The sequence below is a fragment of the Chrysochloris asiatica genome, unplaced genomic scaffold, assembly GCF_000296735.1.
Source record: "Chrysochloris asiatica unplaced genomic scaffold, ChrAsi1.0 scaffold00077, whole genome shotgun sequence".
NCBI lineage: Eukaryota > Metazoa > Chordata > Mammalia > Afrosoricida > Chrysochloridae > Chrysochloris > Chrysochloris asiatica.
The window spans coordinates 15,008,905-15,028,747 of record NW_006408595.1 but is presented as its reverse complement, the minus strand read 5'-3'; the positions used below and the strand labels follow the sequence as shown (position 1 = coordinate 15,028,747).

General features: G+C 38.3%; 1 protein-coding gene across 1 annotated transcript; it reads left to right on the top strand.

The window, feature by feature from the left end:
- Positions 1–12,128: 12,128 nt before the first annotated feature.
- Positions 12,129–13,046, top strand: LOC102833139 (olfactory receptor 8S1-like). The gene has a single exon (XM_006865341.1). The coding sequence runs from the start codon at positions 12,129–12,131 to the stop codon at positions 13,044–13,046; it is 918 nt and encodes a 305-aa protein (XP_006865403.1).
- The last annotated feature ends 6,797 nt before the right edge of the window (positions 13,047–19,843 follow it).

Genomic DNA, 19,843 nt, shown 5'->3' with positions numbered 1-19,843 from the left:
GTAGTGTGTTAAAATCTCTCACTATTATTACAGAGTTGTCTATTTCTTTCTTCAATTCTACTGGAGTTTGCTTTATGTTTGGGTGGGGGCTCTTTCAATAGGAACATAGATGTTTATTATTCAATTAACCCTTTAACCATGAGATAATGACCTTCTTTGTCTCTTATTCTGGTTTTTGCCTTAAAGTTTTTTTATCAGAGATTACTATTGTCACTCAAGCTCATTTTTTATTGTAATTAGCTTTGTATATTTTTTCCATCCTTTTAATTTTTAATTTATTTTTGTCTTTGTGTGTTTGGTGTGTGTCTTGTAGACAGCATATTGAAGGATCCTGTTTTCTTATCCATTCTATTTTTCTCTGTCTCAACTGGTGTACTTAATCCATTGACATTCAGTGTAATTATCAGTAAGTATGGATTAATCGCTGTCATTACACTGTTTGTGGGTTGGTTTTTTTTTTTGTGTGTGTGGTGCTGCTGGTTTCTTTGTTCTGTATGCTTTCCTGGGTTGAGTTCAGTTTTGTATGCTTTTTCTTGTCAATTTCTTCATAGTTTTGATGTGTCTATAATCTTCTTGCATTTTCCTTTTCTTCATTTGATGTAGAGATTTATTAAGTTTCTTTGAGTTTACCCTATATTTTATTAAATTCTTCCTCTTTTTATGACAGTCTGTTTTATCCTGAGATCTACCTGACTGCCTCACCACCTTTATCTCTGTTACTATATTTTCCCCTTCTTTCGCTTTGTAGTTGTCCTAATCATAGACTGACCTCCCAAATCCCCTAATTTCATTCTTGGAGTTTTGTTCTGGTCTGAACTCTTCCATCTCTGGACTAAGTCCCAGGTGGTATTGCCACGTATGGTTGTTTTTCGCTCCGGTTGATTCTCAGTCCAAAAATACCCTTTAGTATGTTTTGAAGCATTGGCTTTGCCTTTACAAAATCCCTTAATTTATGTTTATCCTGAAATGTTCAGATTTCACCATTGTATTTGGTTGATAGCTTTGCTGGGTATGATTCTTGGCTGGCAGGTTTTTTTTCTTTCAGAGTTTTGTATCATGGTGGTGGTGATGGTGTGCCATGGAGTTGGTTACCTTAGCTGCTTTCAGGATTCTCTCATTGTATTTGATTTTGGAGAGTTTGATTATGATATGTCTTCAAGACATATCTTTTGGGGTCTATCTATCCTGCCAGGGATTCATTCAGATTCTTGAATGCTTATCTTATCATCTTTCAAGATATTAGGGAAATTTTCTTCCAGCAACTCTTTGACCTTCTCTTTTGTGGTTTTATTTGTCTCTTCCTGTTCTGAAATTCTAATCAGCCTCAGATTATTCCTCTTCATGTTGGCCCACATGAATCTTAGTCTTTCTTCAGATTTATTCATTCTTTTTTATGCTTGTTCTTCTATTTTAACAGGTTTTGAGAGATTTATCTTCAAGCTCACTAATTCTGGCTTGCATCCCTTCAATTTTACTCCTTTGCCTTTTCATTGTATTGTCCATTTCTTATATTTTATTATTAATTGTCTGTACCACTTTTTTGCAGGTTTTGTATCATCTCCAATGCTATATCTATTTTGTTTGATTGTTCCTGTAGCACTTTTCTGACTTCTTCCATATTTTCCTCAACCTCTCTGTAGAACGTTGGCTGCACCTCAATATCATTCTTCTAAACTCCTTTTCAGACAATTCCAAAGCCTCTTCACCCTCAAATGCAATTCTAAGCTTTTCTTGGCCATTTGTTTGAGCAACTCTGTCTTGTTTTATTACATAAGCATAAAATTTCCACTGCTTTTTAGCATTGTGTTGTTGCTGCATTTTTATTAATTAGATGAATGTATGTTGTTGTATTCTTAAGCACTCTCCAATTGCCTCTTGGTAGGTGTGATCAAGCAATAGGCTTCTCTGTTCACTGCTCCTTCAGCTCAATTCAGAGTGTTTTTAGCAGGTGTTGATTGTAGATGCTGATAGAGTGTATATCAGCTGGTAATGGCTCTTTCCAAATTAGTGCAGTTTTAGAGGGCGCAATTGCAGCTTGGCTGTATGGCCACAGTTACTGTCTCTTTTCAAGTGAGGCATGAAGAGAAAGCTCTCCCACAAGATAAAATGAGGACCCAAAATCAAGACTAAAAACAAAAGTAGTATTAGTAGTAGTTAGGTGCTATCGAATAGGTACCAACTCATAGTGACTCTGTGTACAACAGAGTGAAACACTGCCTGGTCCTGGACCAACCTCAAAATCATTATTGGCCTGAGTCCTTTGCTGCTGCCACTGTTCAAATCCATCTCAGTGGTGGTCTTTCTCTTCTGATCCAATTCTCCACTTTACAAATATGATATCCTCCTTTAGTGACTGGTCCCTCCTGATAACATGTCCAAAGTATGAGAGAAGAAGTTTGGTCATCCTGGCTTCCAAGGAGCATTCTGGCTGTACTTCTTGCAGCACAGATTGGTTTGTTCTTTTGGCAGTCTTTGGTACTTTTAATATTCTCCTCCAATACCATAACTCAAATGCCTCAATTCTTCTACAAAAGTTGTTACTGTTGTTGTTGTTGCTGCTGCTGCTGCTGTTGTTATGTGCCGTGGAGTCGGTTCTAACTCATAGGGACCCTGTACAGGGTTTCCAAGGCTGTAAATCTTTACCGGAGCAAAAAGCTTAATCTTTCTCTTGCGGAACTGCTGGTAGTTTCCAATTGCCGACCTTGAGGTTAGCAACCCAATTTGTAACCACTACGCTACCAGAGTTCCTTACATCATAAAAACCCAGGTGGGGAGGAATATAGACATAATTAAGGAGCTCTGGTAGCGTAGAGGTTACGAATTGGGCTGCTAACCTCAGGGTCAGGTGTTTGAAACTACCAGCTGTTCTGTGGGAGAAAGATGAGGCTTTCTGCTCTGGTAAAGATTTACAGCCTCAGAAACCCTGTACAGGGTCGCTATAAATCGGAAGATAGATAACTAGAAGGGGGAAAAAAAGACGAAGTAACTCTTTAGCGCCACCTAATGGAGCTCTGGTAGTGTTGTTGTTACGAATCAGGCTGTGAGCCTCAGGGCAGCAGTTCGAAACTACCAGCTGTTCCGCGGGAGAAAGATGAGGCTTTCTGCTCCTGTAAGGAGTTACAGCCTCTAAAACCCTGTACAGGGTCTCTATGAGTCAGACCCGACTCCACAGCACATCACCCCCACCAATGGACTCTTGCCATCAGAGTCAACTGAGCAATTTCACGATATTCCTTATGTGCCAATGTGATCTAACGCATGCCTTCTTTTTTCTTTTATTTTTCCCCTCCCTTCAAGTCTGTTTAGCTATTTCTCCTAGTGAGAACCAGCTCGAGGCTACCCAGATCCACTTTGGAAAAGACTCCTGATACAGTTTCTTCCTGCTGTCTTCTTCATGTGCCCAGCAATCTGCATGGCACAGATCCTCCACTGATAGCGCAGATCAGCGCCAATCCTTCCACACATCGCAGAACCTGTGTGCATGACATAGGACCTTTCCTGGGGTATCTACTCATACAGGTGTCCCTTCTGCTCACCAGTGCAGAGATGAGTAGACAAAGCAAAAGAAAAGACATGAAAAGGAATAAAAAAAGATACCCGCGCCTCTGTTTCTGCAGATCACTGGCTAGCTTCTGCGCTAGAAGTGCTCTCTCATCCCTCTATCTGTTCACTCATGTTCAAAACGGTTGCAGCAGAACACACTGGACACCCCCAATCAGAAGCCACCTCCTTTCTTGCTTGTGCTTCAAATCTTACTCTCGATAAACACTTAAGCCACTCATTTATCACTTCATCTGAAGTTCCAAGTTCCAGGACCATCCTTCGAATCTGTTTGGCCCAGTTGTCCGTGATTTTACTGACAGTCGTTCTGCCTCGTCTGACAACAAGCCCCACCTCAAAAATTCAAAAATTTTAAAATAAAATGCATGGATAAATAAATATTTAAGAAAAATAAAAGCATTATTAGGAATTACTTCATCAATCCCTGGAGTCTTGTTCTATGCCAGTGCCTTCAAGGCCCATTGAACTTCTCCCTTCAGTACCAATGGCTCTTGACTATATGCTACCTCTTGAAATGGTTGAACATTGACCATTTCTTTTTGGTACAGTCACTATTCCTTCCATCTTCTTTTGATGCTCCCTGCATCATTCAATACACTTCCCAAAGAATCCTTCAATATTTCAAGTTGAGGCTTGAATTTTTACTCAGTTCTTTCAGCTTGAAAAATGCTGAGCATGTTCTTCCCTTTGGCTTTTCTAACTCCAAGTCTTTGCATATTTCAATACAATATTTGTGTTTTTGAGCTGCCTTTTGAAATTTTCTGTTCAACTTCTTTTTTCCTTATTTCTTCCATTTGCTTCAGCAACTCTATGCTAGAAAACAAATTTCAGAGTTTCTTCTGACATAGATTTTCATCTTTTCTTTCTTCCTTATCTTCATAATGACCTTTTGCTGTCTTCCTTTATGATGTTCTTAATGTCATCCCATAAGCCTTCTGGTTTTCTGTCAGTATCAAATGCATCAAATTTGTTCTTGAGATAATCTTTAAATTCAGGCAGCGTATGTTCAAGGTCATATTTTGGCTCTCTTGAACTTGTTTGAATTTACTTTTGCTTCAATCTGAACTTGCATATGAGTAATTGGCTCCACCAGTCTGCCCCTGGCCTTGTTTTGGACCTTTTCCATCATCTCTTTTCACAGATATAGTCAATTTTATTTCTGTGTATTCAATCTGGTGACAGCCATGTGTAAATCATCTTTTATGTCATGTAAAAGACTTATTTGCAATAAAGAAGTCTTTGGTCTTGCAAAAGTCTATCATGTGACCTCCAGCATTATTTTTATCACCAAGACCATATTTTTCCAAACACGGATCCTTCTTTGTTTCCAACCTTTGCATTCCAATCAACAGTAATTATCTTGATTGCATGCTTGATCAATTTTAGACCGAAGAAGTTGGTGGAATTCTTCAGTTTCATCCTTAATGGCTTTAGTGGTTGGTGTGTAAATTTTAAGTAATAGTGGTTCTAATTGGTCTTCCTTGTAGACATATAGATATATACTATCACAGACAACATTATGCTTTAAAACAGTTACTGAAATGTTCTTTTTGATGTTGAATTCCTCTTCAATTTGTCATTCCCAGCATAGTAAACCAAGTGATTGTCAGATTCAAAATGGCCAGTACCAGTCCATTTCAGATCACTAATGCCAAAGATATCCATGTTTGTGTGTTCTATTTCATTTTTGACCACTTCCAATTTTCCTAGATTCACACTTCATATATTTCGTGCTCAAATTATTAATGGATGCTTACAGCCATTTCTACTCATTTTGAGTTGTGCCCTAACCACAAACAAAAGTCCTGAAGGCTTTACTCCTTTCACCTTATCAAAGTCAACTCTACTTTGAGAAGGCAACTTTTCCCCAGTCTTATTTTGAGTGCCTTCCCACCTGAGGGGCTCATGTTCCACCACTGTATCTCATAATATTCTGGGAATTGATGGAATACCAATAGAAGTCTTTCAACAAAATGATGCAGCACTAAAGGCATTTACTCTTCTATGTCAAAACATTTGGAAGACATCTACCTGGCCAACTTATTGGAAGAGATCCATATTTGTCACCATTCCAAAGAGAGGTGATGCAACAGAATGTGGAAATCATAGGACGATATCATTAATATCATATGGGAGTAAAATTTTGCTAGAGAAAATTCAAAAGCAGCTGCAAAAGTACACTGACAGGGAATTGCCAGAGGTTCAAGCCAGATTCAGACAAGGACGTAGAACAAGAGATATCATTGTTGATGCCAAATGGATATTGTCGGAAGCAGAAAATACTCCCCCAAAAAATGTTTACCTGTGCTTTGTTGACTATGCAAAGACTTTTGATCGTGTGGATCATGACAATCTATGAACAACATTTAATTATGCTCATGAGGAACCTGTCCATAGACCAAGAGGCAGTTGTTATAATACAACAGAGAGAGGAGTCTTCACATCAAGTATCAATGCTATTCCCTCTGTACACAGGGTAGATAGGGATGGGCAACTTAGACATTGGCTACCTAAAATGAGGGGGTAATAAAGGCATGAAAAGACTGGCTTACAAGGTTTCAAGAGGGAGTTTAATTTAAGAGTGTATGGGGGAAGAAAGCGTCCCCACTAAATAGTTTTCATCTTGTCAAGATAGGTCTGGTTAAAAGAGATGGGGATAAAATTTCGAGGATTCAATAGTGAGTAATTGTTATCATGACTAATTGCGACTGTCACAATTGTAAAAGTAGAAGTTTTGTAACAAAAATGGGGGAGTAGTTAATCTTACCATTGAGAAACAAAGGACCCTAGGACCATCAAGGGAGAAGAGCACAAGCGGAATGCGAGACCTTATCCAGAGAAGCTGTGACACCAGAGATGGAGGCAGAGATGGAGACATAGAAAGATGGCGCAGCTGAGGACTCTATATTCATGGGAAGAGAGGGAATAAGAAATGGCAGCCACGAGGCAGACTTGCAGAATGTGCCCTTTGCGGGTGTAAATTATTATATATGCCTGAGTATTAAAAATAAAAAGAGCTAAAGTGAATAGAGAGAAATACTGTTAACTGATGGTACATGGAGGGAATTATAATCATTGTAATGAAACAAGTTGTATGATTGGTTGAATGTAAAACTGATGATCTGTCCTGTAAACATTCACTCAATCCACAATAAAAACCTTAAAAAAAAAAAAAAAAAGACATTTGTCAAGAATGTTTGTATAATATGTCCTAGGGGAAAATACTTCAATCAACATGAGGTTGTAAACTAAAAATGACACTGTTAAAGTCCTGGTGTGATGCTGAGGAATAAACACTGGACTTAAAGTTCAGTTTGAACCTCAAAGTCGGTAATTTAAACTCACCAGCTGTTCCTCAGAAACCCAATAGAGAGAGGGTAGCTATGAGTCAGAACCCATTCAATGGCTCTTAACAACAACATTGTTAAATCAGTAATTAATGGTACTGTAGGATCAACACTGGATTGCAAACCACATGGTCGGCAGTTCAAACCCACCAACTACTCTTAAGAAACTATACAGGGTCACTATGAGTCAGAACCAACTTAAAAGTACTTAACAGTAACAGCAAATGTAAAGATAGATTAATTTAAAGAAAGGTTGTAGTTAAACAACCCCATTGTAACTTTTCCATCCCCTTTCTGAAACTCCCATGCCTGCAAAACTAAGTCTTTGTTTCCATCACATGATAAAAAACCTCTCTGTTCTCCCTATAATTTGGAGCACTGAAGCATCCTGCCTGAATGCTTGTGTGTTTCCCAGTGTTGTGAAATGCTTTATTCAATAAATCTCTATTTTTATTTGCAGCAGAGTGTTAGGTCTGGTGTTTCACTATGATGATTCATTTAGTAATGCATTCAGCAAAAGAAGTTTACTCATAGGTAAACTGTAAGTCAATTAAGTTCAATGGAAAATCCCAGAGAACTCATCCAGTAGCCTTTTTAGCTAATGAGTTCAAAGTCTGTTCAGGCTGAACCTTCCAGAAATCAGAATGGACCCAGCTGCCCCTTGGGCTTTCAGGTGATACCTTGCCATCCCATTGGCCATGTTAACCCAGTAACCCTTCTTAATGGCTAGACCTGAGCCTCTCCATTATGACAGCACTCTTGACACTATATAGTCAGTAACAGAGGGAACTTTGTAAAAGCATGATTATACAATTATGCTAGGGATAGTATGAAACAAGTGCTCTGTTACTCCTTTAGAATTTGAAGTTTTCAAGTTTATTTTTCCTTTGTCTTTTTATGGGTGTCAGTAGAGATGAGAGCAAAAATGCTATCAATGTCCAGAAAATCTTCCTGAAGTCTATTTGTGGGGCATTTTTGAGGGCTGAGCTTACATATGTGAGCTTTATACAAAATAGAAAAGAAAAGAAAAAAAGAAACTTAAATAGAAAAGGCAATGTCAGTTCCCATGATTGGACAGTTGTGAAGCTTTTGTGAATTTCTCCTGAAAAAGCAGGATGCTTTCTGCACCAGGAAATGGCAGAAACCCGGTAATGTTTGAAACCCTTTGTGCTCTGATGGCTCTCTCTGCTGCTGAGTTCCTGTGTAGGACCCTTTTCCTCTCAATTTCTATCTCTTACCCTCCTTCTCCCATCAGGCACTTCCTTCATTACCTTTTTTCCCCTGAGCTAGAGGTTGTTGTTGTTGAGGTAGTGCCCACTCAAAGCAACCCTGTATAGAGCTTCTGAGGTTGCAAATCTGTGGGAGCAGAAGCTCTCCCTTTTTCCCACTGGTGGGCTGGAACCACCGACCTTGTGGTTCACAATCCAGTGCTTAGCCTACTGAGTTACCACATCCATCATTTGTCTCTGATCTGATTTTCATTTCCATTGCATAAAATGTTTTGATCTGTTCCTAAGAATCACCTCTCTTCCTCCTATTGGGAAAATTTAATTTGGATTAGCGGTGAAGGAAAGAGAAATCAGATGACTCTTTAGCCCCTCAAATTGTCTCAAGCACTAAGCCCAAATACTAAATTAAGTTCTCATAGCCATACAAAGGGAGTCCTGGTGTGGCACTGTAGGGTCAGCACTGGATTGCTAACCACCGGGTCAGTGGTTCAAACCCACTAGTCACTCCTTGGAAACCCTATACAGGGTCACTATAAGAACTGACTCCGTGGCACTTAAGAACAACAACAACCTTATAAAGTAGCTATTTTTACCTTCATTTTACATTCAGGGAAATTAAAACAAGGTCCTTTTTGCTGTATCCTAGTATATTATTTTGTTTCTGGTGCTAAAAGGCTACATCATCCCAGAAGCCTGGAAGTTTGGGTAAACTGATGTCTACAAGCTATATATGTGGTGGGAAGAGATGAAAACGTCAACAGATTTGGTAAACCTTGTAATTTAAAAGTAACGCTCTCCCAGCACTCCAGACTCTGAACCTTGTGTAAGTCAAAAGCAGGACAAGAGATATTGCACTAAAACAGATCTCTTCCATTGGTGGTTCTTTTTGTCTCATGTCCTTCATGCAAGCCCAGGGTGTTCAGCATCTCTAACAAGTTCCTCAGCAGAACCATCTTCTATGAGTAGCAGAGCCTTAGAATACACTCTTCCTGTGTCTCACTTTTTCCTTCTCTTATCCATTTATATTTTTAAAACACTCTGAGTCAGTCATAATGTTAAGTATTTTTTGTGTCTCTTTCTAAAATGACCTCTTTTCAAGCAGCTCTTCTTTAGAGAAGATCTAATTAGTTAATATACTTAAATATGAACTAGAAACTGATTGTGATAGATTTATCAGAGCTTTTCTCATTCTGAATTTGATCTAAAGATTGAGTAAATGAAGCAAGAGGTAATAATGAAATTGTAATACCAGGTTTTTTTTAAAGTGATGATTTTATTAGAGGGAGTTACTTCTGTGATCCCTTCAAATAACTAACACAGTGCACCTCTATCTGTGAGGAATCCTGACCCCTTACAGGGGACAATTTTCAGGTTGATCCTTTGTGTAAATGACCTTTGTACAATTTTCACTCTTTGACTTGTATGCATATTTCTAAGGTAAAAAGTTTTTCCCCTATTTAAGACATTTCTAGCTAGTAAATGGGACATTGTTTGAGATGGATTAAAGAGAGGGATCTTTCTTTTTGCTTCCCCTTCGAAATTATAATGGGCATGGCTAGTTCTCTGTTGGCATCTCGTGGTCTGATTCTCCGCTTTTCTAGTATCTTCTGCCAATGATGAGACATTCTCAGGATGAAGCCAGAAGCCTTAATGATTACTGTGGCTAAAGCTACACTAGTGAGTAAAAGAAGAGAAATTAAAGCAATAATACAAAAAAATGTAATCTCTGCATGACTAGAAGTATTTTTGTTGTTGTTCATTACCATCAACTTGGTTCTAACTCAGAGCAACCCTGTTTAGGGTTTCTGAGGAGCAGCTGGTGAGTTTCAGCTGCCAACCTTTTGATTAGCAGTCCAGTGCTCATCCTTAGCTTTTTAGGAGTAACAGACACAATTTAGCCTTTTACTTTCCTCTTTTTGAAATCAAGGAAGACATCCACATTTAACAGGAATTTCTGACCTTCACCTTAATATCACATTCTCACACTGACTTTCAACCTTTCTAGTCTTCTGGATCACTGATAATGTGTTCTTGAATTCTGTGCTACTTATTGATCAACTGAGTGAGATATATAAGCAATGTAAACTTCATTCCTAAGTATAGCTTTAATCCTGAGTGCTATTTGAATAGACAATGGAAGAGAAATCATAAATCCTTTGAGAAATTGAATGTGCCAGACTTACAGTAATTACTGCAAGAGATAGCTAGTGATGGCAGGACAAGAAAGGTCAAGAGGGAAGACTTGATAGTATTGTAGAATTATCCTTAGCTTGTGGTGCTGGTGTGGCACTGTAGGATCAGCACTGGACTGGTGACCACAAGGTTGATGGTTCAAACCCACCAGATGCTCCTTGGAAAACCTATACAGAGTTGCTATGAGTCACAATAACATGGTGTGGCGCTTTAGAATAAGTACTGGGCACAAGGTCTGTTTCAACTGTAGTGTTGGTAGTTCAAATCCACCAGCCACTCCTCAGAAATCCTATACAGGGTCACTGTGAATTGGAACCAGCTCAGCGACACTTAACAACAACAACAACATGATTGCAATCTGGCTTATTAGTTCAGAGTGGGAAAAGAAGATCAAGTTTCAAATTGTCAATAAGTAGTTTGTGTTTACAAATGGTGGAAGAGTAAGAGCTGAATGTTAGTATATTACAAATAGATTCTATTTAATTTGGGTATGAAGATTATGACCAGGCTATGTTCCTGTGTTCCTGTTATTAATTAACAGTTTCTCATAATCAATTATACAACATGTAGAATAACTTTGTGCTGACTTTTCTCTGTCCTATTTTTTTTAATGTTTCTATTCTAGTTACATTTTTAAATCAATGTGAAACATTCAGGAAATGGATGAAAAATAAATGCCTGAAAATGAAATTCCACTTTAAAGTATTCAATTGCTCAACAATTGGGTCTTCCAAAATTCATTGACTTCCTCCTTCACAATGACATTGTTATCACTCACCTCCTACATTAATACCTTCGAAGCCTGGATTATAAGTATATCTAATTACCTATCATCTACTTCCAACTCATTTTCTTCTAATACCACCACTCCAGAAATAGTTTAACCACTCTACCAGTTTTTACCTATTCACAGTCCTCAAGCCCTCACTCCTTCCTGGAAAAGCCTATATTTAACGATTTATCTTTATAATCACTCATATGACAGCAGTCTTACCTTTTTTAGTTTCTTCTATCTTTTCACTTCTCTGGTCAATTTCAGAATTTGTTTACTTCAGCTACCCACCACTTTCTTCTCTCCTAAGTAGCTAGGAAAAAAAAAAAAAATCATTGGTTGCACATTAAATTTCAAATGAATACTCCAACACTGACAGAGAACATGGCATTTCATTTCTTTAGAATATCTACTTGATCACTCCCCAAGCAGATTATTTCACTTTCTCCTCACTCTGCAAATCACTCTTGCCTCTCTTAACTCTCCATTAATGAGCCCACTTGAATATTTATTGCAAAAATAAAAGCAATTAACTGGAAACTACTTCCTTCCCAGCACCAAATCTACTACTGATCCCATGCATGGTTATGAAGTAGATCTCCTCCCATCTAAGGTCATGATTTGCTTCATGCCTAAACTGAACTGCTCTCAATCTCTCAGAGACACCATTTCTTCAACTTTTTATTGTTCTTCCTACAATTTCTCCCACTCATCTAGATCATTGTCAGTAGTCTACAAACTCCCTCCAGAAGGCTTAGTAATAAAATTGAAAAACTTCAACACTGAAACAAGAACAGTCAAACTGAACAGGAAGTTGATTGAAGGTTGTGGTCCTACAGAAATGATTACTAAAGGTTTTAGAAAATCTAGCACCTTCAGGAATTTTATCATTTCTGTATATAAAATTTTGAGTATACATGAAACTTTGTGAATGGGAAAAGTGACAAAATACTTCTAGATATGTTAGGCATAAGAACAGGCTTTCTCTAACTTCTTTCTTATATTCCAAAGAACATACCGAAGGCAATGAGAAACCACAGTGCTGTCTCCGAGTTCATCCTCCTCGGTCTGTCTGCTGACACCCAAATCCAAGGTCTGCTTTTTGTGTTGTTCCTGGTGATTTACCTCTTGACAGTGATGGGGAACATAATGATGTTAGTGGTGATCAAGGCTGACACTCAACTTCACACACCCATGTACTTTTTCCTGGGACAACTGTCCTTCTTGGATCTCTGTCACTCCTCTGTCACTGTGCCCAAGCTGCTGGAAAATCTACTGTCTGAGAAGAAAACCATCTCAGTCAAGGGCTGTCTGACTCAGGTCTTCTTTGTGTTTGCCACTGGGGGCACAGAATCCTGCCTACTGGCCGTGATGGCCTATGACCGCTATGTCGCCATCACCTCTCCTCTGCTCTATGGTCAGATAATGAGCACACAGCTCTGTGTGGGGCTGGTGTGGGGCTCATGGGGATTGGCTTTTTTGGATGCTCTCATCAATATCCTTGTAGCACTCAATTTAGACTTCTGTGAGGGTCAAAGTATCCACCACTTCAGCTGCGAGCTGCCCTCCCTCTATCCTTTGTCTTGCTCTGATGTGTCTGCAAGTTTTACTGTCCTGCTCTGTTCCAGTTTTGTGCATTTCTTTGGAAATCTTCTAATGATCATTTTCTCCTATGTTCGAATTATCTCCGCCATCCTTAGCATCAGCTCCGCTACAGGCAGAAACAAAGCTTTCTCTACCTGCTTCTCCCATCTCACTGCAGTGATCTTCTTTTATGGCTCAGGATTTCTACGCTATCTCATGCCAAATTCAGGATCTACTCAAGAGTTAATTTTCTCCCTGCAATATAGTGTGATCACTCCCATGTTGAACCCCCTCATCTACAGCCTGAAGAACAAGGAGGTAAAGGCAGCTGTGAGAAGAATATTGAGAAAACATCTCTAGTATTTCAAATTCTAGAATATGACATCAAAAGGGTGAGGAAACTGATAGACTCCCATCAAGCTGGAAATGAGAGAACAGGAAGGGATGGTTGGTCTGAAGTGTGGTGAGACCTGGGGACTCCTAAGACCATGGACAAGGACATAGCCACCCAGGGCTAGAGCTGAGAGTGAAGCTTCCAGCTGATATGAAGTGAAGGGAGATGCACAAGAACACCCAAACTTGCAAATAGTACCAATTTGACCTAGCTTCAATGGCTTGATGATCAGAACTTGACTAGAGGATCATTTAAAAACAACAACAACAATTTTTTATAAAGGAAACAAGTGTAAATAGCTACAATTTGATTAACTTGACCTATACTTATGGATGAAGTAACTCAAAATATCAACTGAGAGGGAAGAAGTCTTCCCATCCAGTATCAATCCTATCCCCTCTGTATACAGGGTTGATAGGAATGGGCAACTTAAACACTGACTACCTAAAATGGGGACAATAAAGGCATGAAGTGACGGGTGTACAAGTTTTCAAGAGAGAGTTTAGTTTCAGAGTGTTCAGGGTAAGGTAGAATCCCCACTGAATAGTTTTCATCTTGCCTAGACTGGTCTGGTGAAAGGAGATGGGGATAAGACTCTTATGACTCAATAGTGAGTAACTGTTAACATGAATCATTGCGAGTGTCACAACAGTAAAGATAGAGGTTTTGTAACAAAAACAGGGGAGTAATTAATCTTACAGTCCAGGAGCAGAGGACTAGGACCACTAAGGGAGAAGAGCATGAGTAGTGTCACTGATTCACTATCCAGAGAAGCTGTGACACCAGAGATGGGGGTAGAGATGAGGACACGGGGAGCTAGAGTAGCTAAGGACTCTAGACTCATGGAAAGAGAAATGTTGTGTACTGGTGGCCAGGAGGCAGATTCACAGAATGTGCCTTTTGGGGGTCACTATGAGCCGGTGCAGACTCAATGACACCTAACAACAGCAACATTAAATAAACAAAAACAAAACAGAGGGAATAGAAGAAAATACTATTGAATGATGATGCACGAATGCACGGAGGAGATTGTAATCATTGCAATGAAACGATGAGTGTAAAACTGACGTTCTCCCATGTAAACTAACACTCAATTCACAATAAAAACTTTAAAAAAAAAAAAAAAAAAAGGATGAGGAAACTGGATATAACTGCAATATACCATGCATGCCTGGATATTATGGAGGGTTTTCTGTTGTCAGAATCTACAGTATACTTTATACCTTCTTTGTTCTTCAACATATTTTTTAAAAGGAAAACATATATATTCTCAAGATGATACATATTTTGTCATAGTCAGAGGAAGGCGAATTAATAAGCTAAAGCTCTTATCTAGTAACTTTTCTTATAGAGATATCTATTACACACCATAAGGTAGGCATTGTTACTGCATGCTCAGCCTACTTTTACTATCCTCCCTGTAGCTAAACTCTGCATGTTCATTGTGGCTCCAGAGAGACTGTTAATTATAGTATGCCTACACCCCTCACCACAGATTATTATTCTACCACCATCTTCGGGAATGAGCACATAGTTAAAGACATGCAACTCTCTCTGTTAGGAATTTTAATCTGGAGAAGAACTTCAGAGAGGTAGAAGTTAATCATTCTAGTTGCGCTGATATAACAGCTTGTTACCAGTTCAATTATGTTCACACAAAACTAAAGAAAAAGTGTTGAAATTCTGTCCCTTCGTCCTTGTTAATAGGAGCCTTGGTCATGCTGTAGGATAAGCACTGGAGCAATAACCACAAAATCAGCAGTTCAAACCTACCAGAAGCTCCATCAGAGAAACATGAGTCCATCTGCTCCAGTAAAGATTTGGAGTCTCAGAAACACTATAAAGGAGAGCTGTGAGTAGGAATCAAATTGATGGCAATTTTGTTAAGTGCCATTGAGTGGATTCTTACTCATAACAATACTGTATAGGGTTTCCAAGTCTTTAAGTCAGCCAGAGAAGAAAGCCTCAACAGCAGAACCTGCTTTCCTTACCACCCTGAAACAGTGACTCTCAGTTTGATGCTGTGAACTATCCTGACCATGTTCATGATTTTCTTTCTTTTTTAATGCTTTGTTGTTGTTTTGCTTTGCTTTGCTTAAGGAAATCATAGTTAAAATTTCTGCAAGGAAAAGTTCGAAAACATATACAAGGATCTAAAATATATACATTGGTACAATGATGGAAGATATAGACATTGGGGGCAACTGTGATATTTGAAATTGTTGATTAGGCCTAGACATGTCTAATAGAGAGTATAAATAACACACTTGTTTATGCTGCTTCAAACCATTTTTCTGGTGGCCATTTTTCCTGGTGAAGAGACCCATAACAAAGGAAGATTTCTCAGCTTGGAAACACTCCAGGACAAGTTGCTTCTCCTTCTCTACTCAACCTTAATGATGCTGCATAAATGGCATAACATGAGAGTAGATATCGGAGCAAGTACTGGCCAAGGCCCATGGCAAACTCCAAGATGAATCCAACAAGATTGCAGCAAAGACCCCTTACGTTATTGAACAAACTGGAGGATTAGTGGTGAAATAGAGATATGGGGAAAACCAACCAAAACTTGCCTTTGAGTCAATTATGACTCAAAGCCATGTGTATTAATATTAGCATGGTAAAAATATTATTTATTATTTATTTCTGAAATAAACTTATAAACTTTCACTTGCCATCCTCTCCTCTACCTCCACTCATCAGAAACAGAGAATATAGACTAAAAATGAGGAAGAATGTATTCTGACATCTTCAGTAATTTTTCAATAATATTAAGATGCACAGTACATATATTTCAAATATGTAAATATGTGATAATGTACCAAGAACATGAGGGTATATCTAGAATGAATTCTTATCAGAATTGTCTCTACTGTCAAAGTTGTTCAAAATAATGGCTAGGCTTGGTGATGATTACGTAAACTCAACAATATGATTTTCATTCACCAAGGCTGATCTGCATTGTCACTGGTGAAAATCATTCTGATAAAGGTCACACCTACTAGATATCTTATAGGGGAGAAATTAATAAATTACAGGGCATCTGCAAAGAAACTTACATTTTCACATAAAAAAAAGGAAAATCCATGAAGATTTTACAAACATTAAAACAACGAAGAAATTGACAAGAAAATGCACAAAGAAATTAACTCACACAGGAAAATATGCAGAACCACAAGAAAACACACAACTAAATGACAGCAATCAATCATACCTATCTATAATTACACTGAACATCAAAAAATTACATGCATCAGTCAAAAGACAGAGAGTAGCTGAATGGATATAAGAAAATAGTATCCTTTAACTTCAATATACTGTCTACAAGATACACACCTTAAACACAAAGACAGACATAGATTAAAAGCTAAAGGATGGCAAAAAATATATCAAGCTAATGGCAATCAAAAATGAGCAGAAGTGGCAATATTAATTTCTTATAAAAGAAACTTTAAGGCAAAAACAAATATAATAAATAAAATAATATATAATAAATAAAATATAAAATAATCATCAAAGGGCATTATCTCATGATTAAAGGGTAAATTGAATAAGAGGACATACCATAATAAATATCTATGCTCCCAATGAAAGATTCTTAAAATACATAAATAAAACTCTAATGTTGTTGTTGTTAACTGCCATCAAATCAGTTCTGACTCATAGCAACCCAAATGGGAAATTCCTTAATACATTTTATGAAGCAAGCATAACTCTCATACCAAAACCAGGCAAACACGTTGTTGTTGTTATGTACAGGGTTTCTGAGGCTATAAATGTTTACGGGAACAGAAAGCCTCATCTTTCTCCCACAGAACAGCTGGTAGTTTCGAGCCGCTGACCATGAGATTAGCAACCTGATTCATAACCACTACTCTACCAGAGCTCCTGGAAAACACATTACTAAAAAGAAAAGTATAGGCCTCATGAACATAGATGCAAAAATTCTCAACAAACTTCTAATGAATAGAATTCAACAATATATCAAAAAATTATACATCACGACCAAGTGGGATTTATAACAAAGATGCAAGGGTGGTTCAATCTTAGAAAAACAATCAACCTAATCCACCATATAATTTTTTAAAAAAAGGAAAAGAACCACATGACCATTATCAATTGATGCAGAAAAGACATTTGACAAAATCCAACATCCATTCTTGATAAACATTCACCAAAGCAGGAATAGAAGGGAAATTCCTCTGCATAATTAAGAGCATATATATACAAATCCCACAGCCAACATTACTTTCAATGGAGAGAAACTGAGAGTTCCCTTTATGAACAGGAACTAGATAAGGATGCCTTTTATCACCACTCCTATTCAATATTGTGTTGGAAGTCTTAGTAAGAGCTATAAGTAACAAAAGGGAAGTTAAAGGCATCGAAATTGTCAAAGAAGAAATAAAACTCTCTATTTGCAGATGACAGGATTCCAGGCATAGAAAATCCCAAAGACTCAGCAAGAAAATTATTGGAACTCACTGAAAGATTAAGAAATGTGAACTGCCAACCTTGAGGTTCAAACCGACTTCACAGTCCAATGCATTAACCCACAGTGCCACACCAGGACTCCAAGAAAACTCTAATAGAATTAAAGAAAGTGACAACTCAGCAATAATAGTACAAGATTTTAATACAACACTTTTGAAAAAGGACAGAACAACTAGAAAGAAACTCAACAAAGGCACAGAGGAACCAGACAACACAACCAATCAATTTGACCTCATAGCTTTACACAGAGCACTCAACCCAACAACAGCACAATACACATTCTTTCCACTGTAAGTGGAATCTTCCCCAAAATAGACCACACATTAGGCCATAGAGTAAGCCTCAACAAAAGCATCAAAGTACTACACACTACCTTTTCAAATCACAATGCTATAAAATTAGAAATCAACACTAGGAAGATCAAGGAAATAAAATAAAAAACATGGAAATTGAATCACACCCTGATTAAAAGCTACTGTGTAGTAGAACAAATGAAAAACTAAATTAAAAAATTCCTTGACTCAAATGAGAACGAAACACAGCATAACAAAAGCATACTTTTGCTTTGGGAAACAGCAAAAGCAGTGCTTGTTGTTGTTGTTGTTGTTGTTGTTGTTGTTGTTGTTGTTGTTAGGTGCCATTGAGGCAGTACCGACTCATAGCAAACTTATGCACAGCAGAACAAAACACTGCCTGATCCTGGGCCAACCTCACTACTGTTGCCACGCTTGAGTCCATCCATGCTGCCACTTGACCAATCCATCTCATTGGAGGTCTTCCTCTTTTTCTCTGAACCTCAACCTTACCAAATATGATATCCTTCTTCAGAGACTGGTCCCTCCTGACAATATGTCCGAAGTATGAGCAATGAAGTTTGGCCATCTTGGCCTCCAAGAAGCACTCTGGCTGCACTTCTTCCAAAATGGATCTATTGGTTCTTTTGGCAGCCCATGACACTTTCAAAATTCTCATCCAACACCATCACTCAAAAACTTCAATTCTTCTATGGTCTTCCTTATTCACTGTCCAGCTTTCACATCCATATGAGGTTACTGAAAATACCATGGCTTGGGTCAGGCACACCTTAGTCCTCAAGCTGACATCTTTCCTCGGCAATGCTTTAAAAAGGTCTTGTGCAGTACATTTGCTTAATGCAATACGTTGTTTGATTTCTTGATTGTTGCTTCCATGACTGTTGATAGTTGATCCAAGAAGAATAAAGTTCTTGACAACTTCAATCTTTTCTCTGTTAATAAGAATATTGTTTATTGGTCCAGTGGTGAGGATTTTTGTTTTCTTTACATTGAGATTTAATCCATACTGAAGGCTGTGCTCTTTGATCGTCATCAGTAAATGTTTTAAGTCCTCTTCACCTTCAGCAAGCAAGATTGTATTATCTGCATATCACATATTGTTAATGAGTCTTCCTCCAATCCTGATGCCACATTTTTCTTCATATAACCCAGCTTCTCAGATTATTTGCTCAGCATACAGGTTCAATAAGTATGGTGAAAGAATACAACCCTGTCACACACCTTTCTTAATTTTAAACTATTCAGTGTTCCCATGTTCTGTTCGAACAACTGCCTCTTGGTCCAGGTACAGATTCCACATGAGCATAATTAAGTGTTCAGGAAGACTCATACTTCTCAATGTTGCTCATAGCTTGTCATGATCCACACAATCGAAAGCCTTTGCGTAATCAATAAAGCACAGGTAAACATCTTTCTGATACTCTGCTTTCATCCAAGATCCATCGGCCACCAGCAATGAAATCCCTCATTCCATGGCCTCTTCTGCATCCGGCTTGAACCTCTGGAAGTTCTATCAATGTATGCTTGCAGCCGTTTCTATAATACCTTTAGCAAACCTTTACTTGCACAGGCTGTCAAAGAGATTCTCTGTTGATTTCTGCAGTCCATTGGGTCACCTCTCTTTGGGATGGGCACAAATATGGATCTCTTCCAATCAGCCAGCCAGATAGTTGTCTTCCAAATCTCTTGGCAGAGGTAAGTGAGTGCCTCCTGTGCCTCCGGTGCCACCTCAGTTTCTTGAAAGATTTCAATTTTTGTTCCATCAATTCCTGATGCCTTGTTCTTTGCCAATTCCTTCAATGCACCTTGGACTTCCTCCTTCAGTGTCATGACTCTTGATCTTATGCTACCTCTTGAAATAGTTGAACATTAACCATTTCCTTTTGGTACAGTGACTCTGTGTATTCCTTCCATCTTCTCTTGATGCTTTCTGCATCATTCAATAATTTGCCCAG